This window comes from Mauremys reevesii, linkage group 20, assembly GCF_016161935.1.
Source record: "Mauremys reevesii isolate NIE-2019 linkage group 20, ASM1616193v1, whole genome shotgun sequence".
Lineage (NCBI taxonomy): Eukaryota > Metazoa > Chordata > Testudines > Geoemydidae > Mauremys > Mauremys reevesii.
Window position 1 is genome coordinate 5,781,289 of NC_052642.1, and position 17,511 is coordinate 5,798,799.

Sequence of the window (17,511 nt, forward strand, 5' to 3'; positions counted from 1 at the left end):
ATTTACACCCCCACATTGCTACATGTGGGACATATCTGCACTACAAGCCCTAAACCCTGGTGCACCAATGCTGCTGTCATGTAAACACTTGCTACAGGCACAGAAGGAGTTCTTCTTTGCCGTGGGAAATACACCCCCTCAAAAGGCAGGTAGCTAGGTCAACGGAAGAATTCTCCGACACAGTGACAACGGCAGAGAAGGAGGAGGTCTGATTTAACTAAGCGTCTCAGAGTGGGGAGGATGTGTAGACTGAGGGTTCTACCCAGCTGCACCAGCCTAGCGTTGTCTGCACTGGGGTTGAGGTCAGCTTAACTGAGTCTCACAGGGGGGGTGAATTTTTCACAGCCCTCAGTGACAAATTTAGGTCGACCAACGATTTAGGTGTAGAACAGGCCTTAATTTACCCTCCGTTATTACACAATCCCTCTGAACCTGGCGCAGAGTCTAGCTGAATATAAAGAAAGTGAAGTAGGTGTAAGAAAAGCAACTACAAAGAGGTGAGACCAGGTGCAAGGTAAAGTAGCTCCCACGCTGCTTAAAGTTATACCTCCTCTGGCTCCTCAGCAGGTATATTACACTCTTACTCATCTGGAAGTAGGTGGAAGTAGGTTTAAGGGAGTCTGATTATGAGTGTAATTTACCCAGCCTTACACAATCCCTCCGGATTTGGCTGCTTCCCCAGGAGCGAGTGGCTCCTGCAGTCCTGCACTGTGAGTGGCGGAAAAAGATAGACAAGCAAAATGGCAAATTCGCCCAGAGGCCCCAATCCCATAGCTGGGTCTCGGTGCATGGACCATGGCTCCCGTGTGGATCCAGCTGCTAGATTAGGACCTTTAAACAGAGAAGTTGCTTTCCTGGCATGTGTGGGAGGCAGATAACCCACTGACCTTGGGTGTTTGGAAGGATGGCACAGCCCCTTGACAGCAGGAATGCAGGTGAGCCTCTTCCCCGCCTTTTCATGTTGGAATATACATCATTACCAGCCCCATAACTACCCCCTCACTGCTGACTCCACTCAGCCTGCACCCCACACAAGGGATTTTTTCCTATTACAGTAAACTACTTGCATCAGGAATTCTGAGTCATGAAGCTGAGGTCAGAGACAATGGGGTGTATTTCACTGCAGACACCCCTGAGCTCCAGCTCTTAACTTTGCATGTGTCCCACCTTTGTATTTCAACATCTGGAGGGCTGTAGGCTCCCATCTGCCCCAGGCTATTTGATCCGATATGTCTCAGAGCCCTCTATCTTATCTGGCTGCTGTTACTCATTCCCATGCAGCTTCAGAGCCCCTGTCTCCTTTACTTCTTCTCCTGAACCAAGGACGCACCAGCAAAACTTATTTTTTGGCTCGGTGGCTGAAGTAAAAACTAAACTAAAAAAAATAATAATAATTTAGTTTCAGATTGACCCAAAATGAAAAAAAACCCTGTTTTTTTGGCACACTGCAAGGGTCAAAAATGTGGTTTGTTTGATCTGAAACAACACGATTCATTTCATTTTTGAGGGTTATTTTTTTTTAAACTTTTTTTGTTTTAATGAAACTGAAGTCAAATTTGAAATGAAAAGTTGTTGCCAATAAAAAAACTCAAAATGTTGCATTTGGAAACGGTCGAAACAAACCGTTCCCATTTTGGTTTGAGGTGGGTTTTTTTTTTCCTGACTGAAATAATTTGGCGGATTCCACCCCAATTCTTGACCCGAATCTGCTTGGCAGGGGGGAAATAGAGGCTGGATGAATGGTGGGGAAATACAGGAGTCAGCGGGGTAAAGCTTGACCCCCCAAATCAGCATGTAACCAGGGGAGCTGTGGAGCCCGGCTTCATGGGGGCAGGGGTGGAACGCACAGCTCGGAGCCCAGGAGTCAGCATGAGGGAGGGGGAACATGCGGTGAAATCCAGAGCCCGCTGAAGCCAATGGGAGTTTTGCTGTGGACTTCAGTGGGGCTAGGATTCCTCCCTCGCCTCTGGGCTCAGTAGGGGTGGGCAGCAGGACAGGGAACTCTGAGCTCCGGACTCATCAGCAGGGAAGCACGGAGCCATAAAGCTTTATTACGAAAGCTTTGCCGTCCACCTCTATTGCTTTGTGCTTCTTGGCCACTTTTCTCTTATCCCCCCAGCCCTTTTCCCCTTCCTCCCAGCCTTGCCAGACCTTCCCTGACCAGGCTCCCAGCCAGCTCATTGTAGAAGAGGCGGAGGGACTGCTTGTTTGTGTCTTGGCATTTATACAGCCACACACTGAAATGTTGAGAACACCAAGGCAGGCCAAAAATGGCAGCGAGCCAGGAGGTGAAAACTGTGCAATGCGCCCAGCACAGCATGGAGAGCGGATCCCTGATCTAATCATGGTTCCACACCCCAGGGCATGGGGCACAGGACCATACCCTGGTGTAGGGGGCGAAGGGCCATTCCTCAGTGCATGGGGTGCAGATCTGTGCTGGAGCATATAATCCCGTACACAGCTGGGTATTGGAGGCCGAGAACTGACAGGGCTCTGCTGCGGTTGATGCACACTAGCAGGGAGTGCCATGGGCAAAGCCTGCACTGCTGTGGCCTGCGTTGTACCTATGCTGTGACTAGTGAGAGGATGACAGTTTCCACCAGAGCTGTTAAGAAGCACGTTTCCCCAGTGTGACATTCACTTACCCATGCAAAGCAGACAATCCTGCCCTGAACTGGGGACTTAACCAGAGCAAACAGCCTGCAAAGAGTTAACAGTCATTGGGTAGCAAGTTTCTTACACAGAAGCGAGATCATAGGGTGAGAGGCACGTGGCCTACATCAGGCTCCATCTGGTCCATCCCCTAGAGTCCTATAGTCTTTTCTCCAGAGTACTGTCCTGTGGCACTCAGGGTATGTCTACACAGCAATGTAAACCCAGGGTTTGAACTCAGGCTCAAGCCTAATCCCCCTTCCATCTACACACAAATCTCAGGGCTTGGACCCAAGGTACCAAGACCCCATGGGGGTGGAGGGTCCAAGCCTGAATCAAGCCAGGACCCAGGGTTCAATCCTATTGCACTGCAGTATAGACTCATGCTCTGGGAGTCCTCCAAAAGTATCTCACAATCCCATGGGCTGATTCCTTTGTCCTCTGGACAGTCAAGTTTGGTGGACAGTCAAGTTTTCCCAAACTGCACCATGAACAAAAGGCTAGAGTGGCCACCTTTTGGGAGGGTGCTAGGAAGTCTGGGAGATGGGTGGCTGGACCCAGGGTTCAACAATTCCTAACCTAGGGTTACAAATGAGTGTAGACGCTCCAGTCCTGGGTTAACAACCCCAGGGTTTGCTAACTCGAGATCTGCTAACCCTGGGTTTACACTGCAGTGTAGACACCTTGAGATACGTTGGTAATGAGTCTGGCCCTTTATCATTCAAATCAATGGGAATGTTGTCTTTGACTTCAATGGGTGCATAAACATCTGGACAGAGGGATAGATTTGGCCAGTCTAATTTTAGATGCATCATTCAGTCCTTTCTTTCTATCCCAGCCATTGGTGGCTTCCGGTTTGTCCCCTGGGTAGTTTATTGTCTCTTGTGTAAGATGACCTATTGTGCATCTTCACTAGTTATTTATCATCATCATCACAGCCGCCACTAGCACGTTCCATTCCGTAGAGCTTCTGGTTCAGGAAAGCAGCTGATCTTCCCAAACAGCATGGAAACTGAAAACAAACAGCTGCACCCCATGTGAAAGGGGGACTGCCAGGGAGAAGCTGGCATGGGCAACTGAGTCAGACTAGAGTCTGCTCTTGATCTTTGTTTAAAATACCCACTGACAGCCAGGTTAGATTATAATGCATATGCTGTAGTCACTAACCAGGGACAGTTTCTACTGCCCATAGGCAAACTCCTGTTGAAGTCAATGGAAGAGTACCTGTCTGTCTCTGGAATTTCTAGAATCATAGAATATCGGAGTTGGAAGGAACCTCAGGAGGTATCTAGTCCAACCCCCTGCTCAAAGCAGGACCAATCCCCAGACAGATTTTTGCCCTAGAGCCCTAAATGGCCCCCTCAAGGATTGAACTCACAACCCTAGGTTTAGCAGGCCAATGCTCAAACCACTGAGCTACCTTGCCCATCACCTTGCTGTTCAAGCATTTGAATAAGGCCCACAGCAGGTCCTGGGCCTATATATACAGGAAAGTAGTAGTGCATGAATATGTACTTATAATATAGACCCACCACAGGTGCATGGATTCATGCCCATGCTGCTAGTACTCTTGGGTTCTATTATCAACCCTACTGCTGACATTTTCCAAAGTGGCCACTAGTTTGGGGTGCCCAGTTTTAGAAGCCTGGAGTTTGGGCTCTCTGAAAATCAGGACCACAGTTTCTACAACTGGACGCCTGGAAACGGCGGCGCTCGGAACGAGGGGCCGGGTAAGGAAGTGTGGGCTTCAGGACGGAGCTTGCAGAGGCTTTGCACTCGACATTCCTCGGTCTGTCTGTAACACGATAACTTCTGAATGCCACATGTGATCAGTTCCAAAATTTCTGGGAACGTTCTAGGCGTCGGTGGCCAGAACCCTACTGATCTGGGGGGAAACTGGAAAACTGAAAGGGGGAAAACTGGGGCGGCAGGAACATGAATCCTCTGCCATCTATTTAACACAGCCACAGCTTCAAGCAAGTGTCTATGCATCAAACAACTGGCTGGTGGCACCTGTTTATGCCTTCCAGCATAACAATCCCAGTATCTCTTTTCTGCATGCCCTGCCAATGGAATTTAGCCTGCTGACACCCTGAAGGACTTACCTCAAAATAGGTGACCAGATGTCCCGATTTTATAGGGACAGTCCCGATTTTTTAGTCTTTTTCTTATATAGGCTCCTATTACCCCCCACCCCCTGTCCCGATTTTTCACACTTGCTGCCTGGTCACTCTACCTCCAAGGCAAATAATAATGGCGGTGGAGGGAGAGGGAATGGGAATATGCCAAAGGGGAGGACCATAGTATGGAGGGAGGGGGCCACACAGAATGCCTAGCATGGAGGGGAAGGTGGAAATGGCTGGTGAACCCTAAAAGATTTCCCCTAAGGCGTCTGGGAGCTCCTCCCTGAAACCAGGTAGTCCTTTGCTGCATCAGTTCTCCCCACCTTATCCTCCCCCTTGCTGTTACCTCTCAGACAGCCCTGCTGCTGGGCTGGGAACCCGCAGTCACCGAAGGATTCCCAGATCCTCCTGTAGCGAGACTGAAGGGCTTTCGGCCTCCGCAGCTTCGCTTCCTCCAGCTGCATGGCAGGGATGTTTACCCTGCTTCAGTACCATCCCAGGACAATGCCCAGGGATGGCTCTAACTCTGTCACTGGAGAGCTGGCCCTGCCCATCCACTCTCTACAGATGGCAGCCTGACACATCACCGGTGCTAGCAAGGACAGTTGCTTTGCGTGGCCTTATCAGCCCAGCAGGTGCAGGCTGCCTTAGGGGATGCACCATGGAATGTGCAATTATTGACACTGGAGATGGGCCCAAGCCGACCTGCCAGCCCAATCAAACTCAGGTGAAGGTCAAATCCAGATTTCAAAGCTGTCTCCAATAGGCCAAACCAAGCCTCTGGATTTAAATGCCGTGCACTCTGGGGAACGGCAGCTCTGGTTTGGCTCTGAATGGTGCAACTCGGGCCCAGCCCTGAGGGCATATTATACGACCCAGGACTTGGCTACACTGGAGAGTTGCAGCGCTGGTGGTGGCTTTACAGCGCTGCAACTCACTCACCGTCCACACTGGCAAGGCACATACAGCGCTGTATCTCCCTGGCTACAGCGCTGCATGTACTCCACCTCTGCCTGGGGAATAACGACTGCAGCGCTGGTGCTGCAGCGCTGCTCCGCCAGTGTGGCCACCAAAAGCGCTGTTATTGGCCTCCAGAGGTATTCGGAGGTATCCCAGAATGCCTGTTCAGCCACTCTGCTCATCAGTTCGAACTCTACTGCCCTGGCCTCAGGTGATCCGCCCTTTAAATGCCCCGGGAATTTTAAAAATCCCCTTCCAGTTTGCTCAGCCAGGTGTGGAGTGCAATCAGTGAATCTTTCCAGGTGACCATGCCTCTACGTGCCAAACGAGCCCCAGCATGGAGCAATGGCGAGTTGCTGGACCTCATCAGTGTTTGGGGGGAGGAAGCTGTGCAGTCTCAGCTGCGCTCCAGCCGTAGGAATTATACCTTTGGGCAGGTATCAAAGGCCATGCTGGAAAGGGGCCGTGACCGGGACGCACTGCAGTGCAGGGTTAAAGTGAAGGAGCTGCGGAGTGCCTATTGCAAAGCCCGCGAGGGAAACCACCACTCCGGCGCTGCCCCCATGACCTGCCGTTTTTACAAAGAGCTGGACGCGATACTTGGGGGTGACCCCACCGCCAATCCGAGGACCACGATGGACACTTCAGAGCAGGGGAAGAGGAGGGGGGGGAGGAGGAAACCAAGAGTGAGGGTACTGGGGTGAGGGGAGACACCCCGGAGTCCCTGGAGGCATGCAGCCAGGAGCTCTTCTCAAGCCAGGAGGAAGGTAGCCAGTCGCAGCAGCCGGTACTTGGTGGAGGACAAACAGAGGAGTGTGTTCCCGGTAAACGGCTTTTTATTTTCAGGATGGAAATTTTTCGGGAGAGGAGGGAGGGTTCTGCATGCATGCCTAGATGTGGAATAGCGCATTGATGTGGTCTAGCACGTCACGGTAATTGGCCTCGGTAATCTCTTCAAAAGTTTCAGCCAGAGCGTGGGCAATGCGCTTGCGCAAGTTTATTGGGAGAGCCACCGTGGTCCTTGTCCCAGTCAGGCTAACGCATCTGCGCCACTGTGCTGCGAGGGGTGGGGGGACCATTGCTGCACACAGGCGAGCTGCATAGGGGCCAGGGCGGAATCCGCATTGCTGTAGAAGACCCTCCCGCTCTTCCCAGGTGACCCGCAGCAGCGAGATATCTTCCAGGATCAACTCCTGTGGAAAATGTTGGGAGAGTGTTCAGTGTGGGTGCCCCCTGCAGCTGTTTGCTGTCCCCAATGCACAGAAAGCCCGAGGACAGTAGAGCCGTGAAGCAATCAGTCCCCCTTACTCACCATTTCGGAGCTCCCGTGGGTTATGTGCGCTCTCTTTGGGATGGGAAAAGTATGCTATTGTGAAGAATGTTACTCCTTCACTTTGTGGGAATAACTGTCTGGTATAAACAATGCAGCCTCTGTTAAGTGTTGCCTTTTTTGCCTTTCCACAAGCAACCTTGAGTTCTCGGCTGCCCGTGTTATCAACAGCTCAAAGACTCCAAAACCTCCAGAAGAAGCCGCGAAAAAGCAAAGAAGACCTGCTGCAAGCAGCTATGGATCACTCTGCCAGAGAGAATCAAAAAGTGCAGGACTGGAGGCAAAGGGAAAGCAGGATCCACCAGAGAAACACAGCGGTCAGGATGAAAAGCACAAAGCAGCTGATAAGCATCCTGGCACGTCAAGCGGACTCTATCCAGGTGCTCGTAGCCATGCAGGCAGAGCACTACTGCGCCAGCCCCCCACCCCCCGTCCCAAAGCTCTTTCCCTTGTGCCCCAATGTCAGCTCAAAACCCCCTTCCCCAGCATCCAGGTTCTTACCACCACCAGCTGCCTCCAACACCTGTACGTTCACCAACCAGCCCTGAGAACTACGACCCTTACCCTCTGCACCCAACCCCCCTGACCATGCAGTATATGCACCCTGCAGTGCAGCAGTCATTGCACAGCACTCCAGACAGGACCTATTCAAACCTGTGACTGCACAGTTCCCCACCCCACCCCCCTGCCCTTTTAGGTTCCCAAAATGTTGTGTGTCTGTCAATAAAGTTATTTTCTTTTAAATAAATGAATTCTTGGCTTTGAAAACAGTCTTTATTATTGCAGAAAGTCAAAGATACCTTAGCCCAGGAAAGAAACAGGCACTGCAAATCAGCTTAGGAAAAACAGATTCCTACTAACATTGTAACCACTGCACTTCACTCCCGTGCAAGGCAGCAAACATTACTGTTGGCTTTCAGCCTCAAATTCCTCCCTCAAGGCATCCTTAATCCTTGCAGCCCTGTGCTGGGCCTCTCTAGTAGCCCTGCTCTCTGGCTGTGCAAATTCAGCCTCCAGGCATTGAACCTCGGAGGTCCATGCCTGACTGAATCTTTCACCCTTCCCTTCACAAATATTATGGAGGGTACAGCACGTGGATATAACCGCAGGGATGCTGCTTTCCCCCAAGTCCAGCTTCCCATACAGAGATCGCCAGCGTCTCTTTAAACAGCCAAAAGCACACTCCACAGTCATTCGGCACCGGCTCAGCCTGTAGTTGAACCGGTCCTTTCTCCTGTCAAGCTTCCCTGTATATAGTTTCATGAGCCACGACATTAATGGGTAAGCGGGGTCTCCAAGGATCACAATGGGCATTTCAATGTCCCCTACTGTGATCTTCCGGTCTGGGAAAAAAGTCCCTGCCTGCAGCTTCCTGAACAGGCCAGTGTTCCGAAAGATGTGTGCATCATGCACCTTTCCAGGCCAGCCTGTGTAAATGTCAATGAAATGCCCACGGTGATCCACAAGTGCCTGGAGAACCATAGAGAAATAACCCTTCCGATTAACGTACTCGGGTGCTAGGTGGGCAGGTGCCAGAATAGGAATATGTGTCCCATCTATCGCCCCTCCACAGTTAGGGAAACCCATTTGTGCAAAGCCATCCACGATGTCCTGCATGTTCCCCAGAGTCACGGTTCTTCTTAGCAGGATGCGATTAATGGCCCTGCAAACTTGCATCAACACGATTCCAGCGGTCGACTTTCCCACTCCAAGCTGGTTCCCGACCGATCGGTAGCTGTCTGGAGTTGCCAGCTTCCAGATTGCAATAGCCACCCAGTTCTCCACCGTCAGGGCAGCTCTCAATCTCGTGTCCTTGCGCTGCAGGGTGGGGGCGAGCTCAGCACACAGTCCCATGAAAGTGGCTTTTCTCATCCGAAAGTTCTGCAGCCACTGCTCGTCATCCCAGACTTCCATGATGATGTGATCCCACCACTAAGTGCTTGTTTCTCGAGCCCAAAAGCGGCGTTCCACGGTGCTGAGCATTTCCGTGAATGCCAGAAGCAATTTAGTGTCATATGCGTCAGGCGACTCGCTATCATCGTCAGAGTCCTCATCACTTTGGATCTTAAAGAATAGCTCAACTGCCAAACGTGATGTGCTGGCGAAACTCGTCAGCATACTCCTCAGCAGTTCGGGCTCCATTTCCCACAGAAATCACGCTGCACAGAAACCGTTGAGAGAGTCAAGATGGCGCCAAACGTGGACGAAAAAACAGGGATTGCTGGGACATGAAGCGATGCATCACGGGGTGTTGGGACAGGAAGCAGAATGACCCGCCCCCTCCGCCCCCTTCCCACAACCCACGGCGCCAAAATGGGACGAGGTGCTCTGTGGGATAGCTGCCCATAATGCACCACTCCCAACACCGCTGCAAATGCTGCAAATGTGGCCACACTGCAGCGCTGGTAGCTGTCAGTGTGGCCACACTCCAGCGCTTTCCCTATATAGCTGTACGAAGACAGCTGTCACTCCCAGCACTGCACATCTGCAAGTGTAGCCAAACCCTCAGGCTGCAGCCCTTACAGTGTAACTTCAAAATGATCGGGGCATGGAGAGGAAGCTAAAAAGCTTCCCTTGTCTAGTTTGGCAAAGCGGAGGCCGAGAGGTGATGTGATTGCTCTCTATGAATACCTGGTGGGAAGGGCAAACACCAGGGTGGAGAAGAGCTATTGAAGCTATGGGACAATGGAAACAGGGAGACACTGGCCCTGAATAAGATTAGGGTGGAAATGAAAAGATTTCTAACCATCAGTGGCAGGAGATTCTGAAACAGGCTCCCGGTAGGAGCTGGGGGAAGTAAACAGCCTAACTAGCTTTAAGATGGAGCCTGGTAAATTGATTAATGGGATTGCATGACGAGGCTGCCTGGGTGAGCAGGGGACTGGACTCGATGACCCAGAAGGTCCCTTTTAGTCCTGTGCTCCTACGATAAGGCTGGAGGGGGGGAGGAAAATGAGAAGAGCCAGTTTGCTGCATGACATCAGCCTGCAAAGCAACCAGCCAAAGATAGCTGGGCTCTGCCCTGCAGGTGCCATTCTCCAGCATGTCCTGCGCTCACTGGTAGGGCTGGTTCGAGGGTGGGTGAGCGGGGCTGCTTCCCTGGGTGCCAAGTTTTAGGGAGTGCCGTGCCACTCGGCTTTTTTTGCTCCTCTCTGATTGGCCACTTGAGGGGTGGGGAGGGGCACGTTTTCCGCCCTGGCTGGCAAAACAGTGAGGGCTTCTCCTGTTCACAGGCCTTTCCTAGTGCGCAAGAGAGGCAGCACGATACGGAGATCTACTGCAGTGTTTCTCAAGCTGGGAAAAATCAAAAATTTTCACGCCCCTCCTCCCCCACATTTACTATAAGAGTAAAAAAAAAATGCATCAATGATAGTAACGCTAAGCGGGTATCACTTATTTGTGCTTGTGTTCCGAGAGACTGAAGTGTCTCTAGACGGTCAGGGTGTGCAGGGAGGAGAGTGTGGAGCAACATTTTCTTTTCTTTAGATTGTAACAAAATGTTCATTGCTTCGCGATCTCCTGCCCCGACTGTCTTTTGTGACCAGCACCCTCCCCCGCCGCGCACACACACAGGGGTCGTGTCCCACTGGTTGAGAAACACTAGTCTAAGCAGCAGACTGGCAGCCAGGAGCTTCTGATTGCGAGTCTTGGTGCCGCTACTGACTCCCTTTGTGACCTTTGTCAACTCAGTTGACCTCTTTCTGCCGTCACACTGAGCTGACGGTAACAGTACTAGCACTTCCCAGATAGGCCCAATAGTTTCTGCTTTAAACCAAATACGCTTCTGGCTTAGCAATGCCAGATCAACACTCTGCCATATGGCAAAGGTGTGACTCATTTCAGGGTTGCCCAAGCTGCCTGGGTGAATCACTACCACCTGCTTACTGTAGGAGGGAGCCCTGTCTGCATCTCCCCAGCCACTGGCTGATGGCAATACAGGCCCTTCGCTCCAGGGTCTGCGAGCCCCCCACTTTTCCCCTGCAGGCTAGCAATTTATAGTCTGCATTTTGTTACACTCAAGTGCCAGTGCCTTAAGATGCAATCCATAGTCTAGACTTATTAACAGGTTACTTTTTCCCGGCTAATAACGTATTCCTCACCCAAACACGATCGCTTGCAGCACTAACCCAATCCAATGAGCTGGGATCTGCTCTTCATCAGACATCCCGTTTCTCCTGCTCTTATACAGCTACAGGCCACTGTTTCTTAGCCCAGGGCACTCTCCTCTTCAGAGCACCCTCCCAGGCTTCCTTTGTCTTTGTGGATGTTCAAGTCTCCACCTGGCCCAGACAGTAAACAAGGGGCTGGCTCCATGGAGGTCCATTGTTCCCAAAGTTGATTGAAGTAGTCCTGAGACCGCCCCTCACTTCAGGTGACAAGACGTCTGATGGCAACAGTTTTGCAACCTAAACATTCTATCGTTTTACATACGTTATCTGCTCTTTCCCATAAAACATTTGCAACACCCATGACAATCAGCTAGTTTTTAGCTCTCAGCAGAGACACCACACAGTCCCTTTTCGTGTAATATCGAGAAGACGTCCAGACGCAGGTGTAATATACCCCCCCAGGCATGTTTTGGGCACGTCTGCGTCACAGAAGGGTACTTTGTTGGGGCGCAATTGCTGGGAATGTGAAGTGGTTGGGGTCATCCAGGAGGAATGCTGAGGTATTCGCACCTGGCTTGGGCGTGGCTCCGGCATGTTGGTGTGACTGATTTATTAAACATTATTATTACTACAGGTGGAGCCGGTAGCTGTGGAATAATAGTATGTGAGCATGAGCACGTAGTTAAAACCAGTATCATAATGCAGACACACCAGGGGTCCAAAGTAAGGTTACACAGGCAACTTTGGGGTGCTTGACTTTGCACCTTAACATTCTTTTTTAACATTTTTTGGGGGTAGGTAATTTATTGTTTATACTGCAGTACCGGCCAGACACCCCAGTAAAGATCAGGGTCCCATTGTGCTACACAGCTATGGCTGTAACCCTGGCATCTCGTGCTGTGTCATATGCTGGGGGAATACGATGCTGCAATAGCTCTGGGGAGGAGCCTGATGCTTTTATTGGCCAGTTGTGCTGTTGTTTATACAAGGAATATATTCGTTCATGGAACTATCATTGCTTTCATGCCCAGCTGCTTCTGCCAAAGGTAGGCTGATCAGATACCAAGTGTGAAAAATCGGGTCGGGGGTAATAGGAGCCTATATAAGAAAAAACCTCAAATATCGGGACTGTCCCTATAAAATCGGGACATCTGGCCACCCTAGTCAAAGGAAATCTTTATCCTTGTATTCATCTATACCTGTGATATATATTAAAGCAGGCCCCCTACAGGCCTAACAGAGTGGTTTTCAATCTTTTTTCATTGGTGGACCCTGGAAAAATGTTGAAGGGAAGTCCCTTTGGAAATCTTCGACATAGGCTGTGGACCCCCAGGGGTCCGTAGGCCACAGGTTGAAAACCACTGGTCTAACAAAAATGCCAGCAGGAGCAGTTACCACCATGATGGAGGAATTACCGGTAACTCCTTTGCTCCCAGGCTCTCAAGAAGTGACCTGTCGTGGTGCGTACTTGAAGCACAGGCGGATGAGGAGGCAGAGGGGAAAGTGTCTTTTGCCTCATGTACCACACCTGGATCAGTGCATGAGGCAAAAGGGTTCTTGGCCCTGCGCTAGGCAACATTTCTGTTAATGACCTGGAAGAAAACAGAAAATCATCACTGATAAAGTTTGCAGACGACACAAACATCGCGGGGAGTGGTAAGTAATGGAGAAGACTGGTCACGGATACTGAGTGATCTGGCTTGCTGGCAAGCAGGGCACAAGCACACAATATGCATTTTCATATGGCTAGCTGTAAAAGATCTGTTCTAGGAATTATTTTAGGGAAGTTCTCTGGCCTGTGTTATGCAGGAGGTCAGATTAGATGATCACAATGGTCCTTTCCGGCCTGGGAATCTATGTCCTAGTTAGGTCCAGGCAGAAGGAGTCTGCCACGCTGCTCAGGACCCTGGTTACATCCTGTCTGGCTGCCCCAGCTGTGCTCCTGAATGACTGAAGTGTGCAGGTAGTGCTCCTGCTGCGGAGTTGAATCCCTCCACGTGCACCTTACTGCTCTGTTGATTTCAGTGACATACTGAGGAATGAGGGCAGCCCAGCAGGTGTGGTAGAGGGCCAGCAGTGAAAAAGTTAATTGTGTATCCAGCTGTCATTTAGAGGAGAACACTGGCCTCCTCCACAGAAACGTGCAGATTCCATAGTGTAGTGTATGGACAGAAAAGTACAGAGCGTCCCTAGGACACTTCCCACTAAATATGAATGATCACATTTGACATTTCTGATTCTAAGGGGCTGGGCCATGGAGCAAAGGCAGAGCCACAACCGGGTTTAGCATAACCCCTCCTTCCTGCCATCTCCGCCCTTTCCACATCTGACTTTCCCCTCAGCTTAAACCACACCATGCAGGGTCAGCCCTGGAGATAAAAAGGAAATCAGAGGCACGTCTGTGCAGGCAGCTCTTCCTTTTGCAGATACAGCCAACTCTCCAGCAGAACTACTCGGCTTTATGTGGAATACGGACCCCAGAAAAGGACCCTGCCTGTGGACGTGTGACTGCAGCAGGCTTTTCCACCTCAGGCAACATCATATGATACCAACTGGATTGTAAAAATCAGTCGATCAAAATAATCAACGAATCAGGACAAGAAAAGAGCCAAAGCTGGTGACACTGGGCAGATCTACCTTTGAGAAGGTTGGTGGTCTTAGTTCCTACCTGCTGCATTCACATTAACTAGTACCCACAGTTGTGCCAGTAAAACTCGCAGTTAGGGGGGTGATTTTTACTGGTACAACTCCTTGTGTGCACAGAGTTATATGGGTGTAAAGGTGCTTAGTGGATAGAGCACTAGACCGGGACTCAGGAGACCTAGGCTCCAGTCCTGGTTTTGTCCTGCTGGGTGACCTTGGGCAAGTCACGTCACCGTCAGGTGCCTCAGTTTCTCCATCTGTAAAATGGGGATAATGATACTGACCTCTTTGTAAAGTACTTTGAGATCTATGGATGAAAACTTCTATGTAAGAGCTAAGTATCCATATAGCTCATTTCTCTTCTATACTATACGAGTATAACCACTTTTTATACTTGTATAACTTGGTCCAGCCTAGGGGGCTTTTACTTCTTTAACTAGACCACTTAAAGCAGTACAACTTGTGCTTGAGGACGAGCCCAGGAAATCTTTATAGCATGTTTGACTGGTCTGGCTTCTGCTCTGGCGGTCACCGGTTTGCTCTTGAATGAATATTGATTGTATAACAGAGGCAAGGGGCCCAAGTCACCACTGTTACTTCACTTTGATGATGATGTAACTGCTGAAATCACTAGTTGGATTTACACCAATGTAAAGATGGAGGATTGCAGTGGGGAATCAGACACAGGAAATCCAAGGAATTGTCTGAACAGTAACTGGAATCAAAATAAGAGCCCCCTACTTTGATATAACTTAAATAATTAAAAATCAGCTTAAAATTATATATAAATCAGACATTCTTATTTTAAAATAAGTGTCCCCACGATCACTTACACTGAAGATGTGAATTACAACCCATTTAGTTATTTTGGTTTTAGTTACCTTGTGGACAAGCCCCAAGACCAAAATCTGACAGTATTAAAACAGGTTTTCCTTCAGTGTTAGATAGTGAATCATCTTTCCAGGAACAATAGTTTTTTAAATTAAATCTAAGAGTATGTAACATGGATATTAAGTGACTCACCCATGGCTTTTTCTTAGGAAAGATGCTCTCGCAGAAAATCTTTTTGTCACCAACTCTGCCACAGCTTCCCTGTTTGACATTGGGCAAGTCATTTAGGCCATGTGTACACCGTAGCCGCTACAACAGCACAGTGTACACTTTCTGCATCGACAGTAGAGGTTTTTCCATCGATGTAGTTAATCCACTTCTCTGAGAGGCGGTAGCTAGGTCAATCGTCTGTCAACCTAGTTGCATCTGTGCCGGGGTTAGTCGCCTGTGTTATTGAGGGTATGAAGTTTTTCATCACCCTGTGCAATGTAGCTAGGTTGATCTAATTGTTAAGTGTCGACCTGTCCTTAGGCTCATGTCTTCAAAGGTATTCAGGTGCCTAATGCCTATTGATTTAAAATACCTATGAGATCTGAGCCTTAATTTCTCCATGCCTCAGCGCCCAGCTGTAAAATGGGGATAATACTTTGTCTTGTCTAGACAGACTGTAAACCCTCTGGGGCAGTGACTGTCTCTTGTACAGCTTCTAGTCCCATGGGGCCCCAGCACCCCCATCCTTCCCCACCCCTAGACTAGGCCTTGCATCTTGAGCCCCGGCAACCTTCCCCCGCCCCCCAACGGGCCCTACACCCCCAAACCCATCCCCACAACGGGCCCTACATCCCAACCCCCCCATCTTCCCCCTGACCCCCAACGGGCCCTACACCCCAACCCCCCCCCTCTTCCCCCACGGGGCCCTACACCCCAACCACCCATCTTCCCCCTGCCCCCCAACTGGCCCTACATCCCAAACCTCCCATCTTCCCCCAACTGGCCCTACACCCCCAAACCCATCCCCCCAACGGGCCCTACACCCCAACCCCCTTCCCCAAGGGCCCTACACCCCAACCCCCATCTTCCCCTGCCCCCAACGGGCCCTACACCCCAACCCCATCTTCCCCCCAACGGGCCCTACACCCCAACCCCCATCTTCCCCTGCCCCCAACGGGCCCTACCCCAACCCCCATCTTCCCCTGCCCCCAACGGGCCCTACCCCAACCCCATCTTCCCCTGCCCCCAACGGGCCCTACACCCCAACTCCCCATCTTCCCCCTGCCCCCCAACGGGCCCGACACCCCAACCCCCCATCTTCCCCCTGCCCCTCCCCGGGCCTCCCCGAGCGGCGCTGTCGCTTTAACAACCCCCACGCCGGGCGCTCGCGCGGACTGTACCAAACGGGGCCGCGGGGGGAGCGGGGTCCGCGCCGCTCACCGCTCCGGGAGGCGGCCGGGGGGCTCCTCAGGGGAGCTCCGGGGGGCGCCGAGGTCTCGGCCGCTCCGAAGTCCGGGCGGCGGCGCAGCAGGAGGCCCCGGCGGCGGGGCCAGGCCCTCGCCCCCCGTCCCGAGGTGGTAGGTGCCGCCGGACGTGCCGGCCCGGCTGTACCGGGCCCCGCCGCAGCCGCCGAGGAGAAGCCGCAAGGTGAGTGCGGGGGCCGGGGGCTCTCCCCGCTGGGGGGGCGGGGGCAGGACTCCTGGGTCCTCTCCCCGCTGGGGGGGCAGGACTTCTGGGTTCTTTCCCCAGTGCTGGGGGGGTGTTTAGTGGGGTACATGGGGGGCTGGAAGCCAGGACTCCTGGGTCCTCTCCCCGCTGGCTGGGGGGGCAGGACTCCTGGGTCCTCTCCCCGCTGGCTGGGGGGTCTATTGGGTGAGAGCGGGGGGCTGGGAGCCAGGACTCCTGGGTTCTTTCCCCAGTGCTGGGCGGGGGTGTCTAGTGGGGTACATGGGGGGGGGGGGGCTGGAAGCCAGGACTCCTGGGTCCTCTCCCCGATGGGGGCGGTGTTTATTGGGTGAGAGTGGGGGGTGGGAGCCAGGACTCCTGGGACCTCTCCCCGCTCGGGACGGGGTCTATTGAGTGGGAGCAGCGGGGGCTGGGAGCCAGGACTCCTGGGTTCTCTCCCTGCTCAAGGAGGGGAGTGGGGGAGAGGTCTAGTGGTTAGAGCGGTGGACAGGGGATTGGGAGCCAGGACTCCTGGGTTCTTTCCCCAGTGCTGGGGTGTGTGTGTCTAGTGGGGTACATGTGGGGGCTGGAAGCCAGGACTCCTGGGTTCTCTCCCTGCTCAGGGAGTGGAGGGGTCTAGTGGGTTAGAGCGGTGGGCAGGGGATTGGGAGCCAGGACTCCTGGGTTCTTTCCCCACCATTGGGCGGGGAGTGGGGTCTAGCGGATTCAAGCAGGGGAGTCAGAACTCCTAGGTTCTGTTGCTGGCTCTGGTGGGTTTGAGCCAGGGAATCAGGACTCTGGATTCTGTACTTGGCTCTGTCTAAATGCTGACAGAAGTCTCTTAGAGCTGTGTGGCTCCTGGTGGTGGCTAGCCAGGTCTGCCATGTGCCGTACAGAACAGCTGGGTGAAACTCTTCAGGTGAATAGTTCATTTGTTGGGAAGTGCTGGTTTTAATTGACCTGAAACTATTGGCAAATTCGACAGGAGTCCATCAAAAATGCAGTTTGGTCAGAAGAAGAAAGGCAGCCTAGAGTCACAAAACTGGAGAGGAGGTAATGGGGGGCAGTGCTACTGCCCACCTTTTATTGCGGTGGTTAGGATCTTCACCCGGGATGTGGGGACCCAGGGTCAGATCCCCATTCTGGAGCAGGGATTTGAGTCCAAGTTTCTTTTCTCCCAGGTGAATGCCCTAGCCACAAAACTAGA

The 17,511-nt window shown here is 51.9% G+C and overlaps 1 protein-coding gene and 1 long non-coding RNA gene across 4 annotated transcripts in view; one reads left to right on the forward strand and one right to left on the reverse strand.

The window, feature by feature from the left end:
* Nucleotides 1-15,376, reverse strand: part of LOC120387259 — a 34,537-nt gene extending 19,161 nt beyond the window's left edge. The window contains exon 1 of the long non-coding RNA XR_005590080.1: nucleotides 14,841-15,376. This is a non-coding gene — a long non-coding RNA (uncharacterized LOC120387259). The remainder of the gene's footprint in view (nucleotides 1-14,840) is intronic.
* LOC120387254 (NADPH--cytochrome P450 reductase) overlaps nucleotides 13,522-17,511 on the forward strand; it is a 60,736-nt gene continuing 56,746 nt past the window's right edge. Inside the window, exon 1 of one of the 3 annotated variants that reach the window (XM_039507695.1) lies at nucleotides 13,522-13,821. Coding sequence is in view for 1 of the 3 variants with exons in the window: in XM_039507694.1 (XP_039363628.1) it covers nucleotides 17,303-17,357 (55 nt within the window). In the remaining 2 variants the exon portion in view is untranslated. Of the gene's footprint in view, nucleotides 13,822-16,160; nucleotides 16,287-17,287; nucleotides 17,358-17,511 lie in introns of those variants that run through there. The other 2 variants (XM_039507696.1, XM_039507694.1) reach the window with 2 other exon arrangements.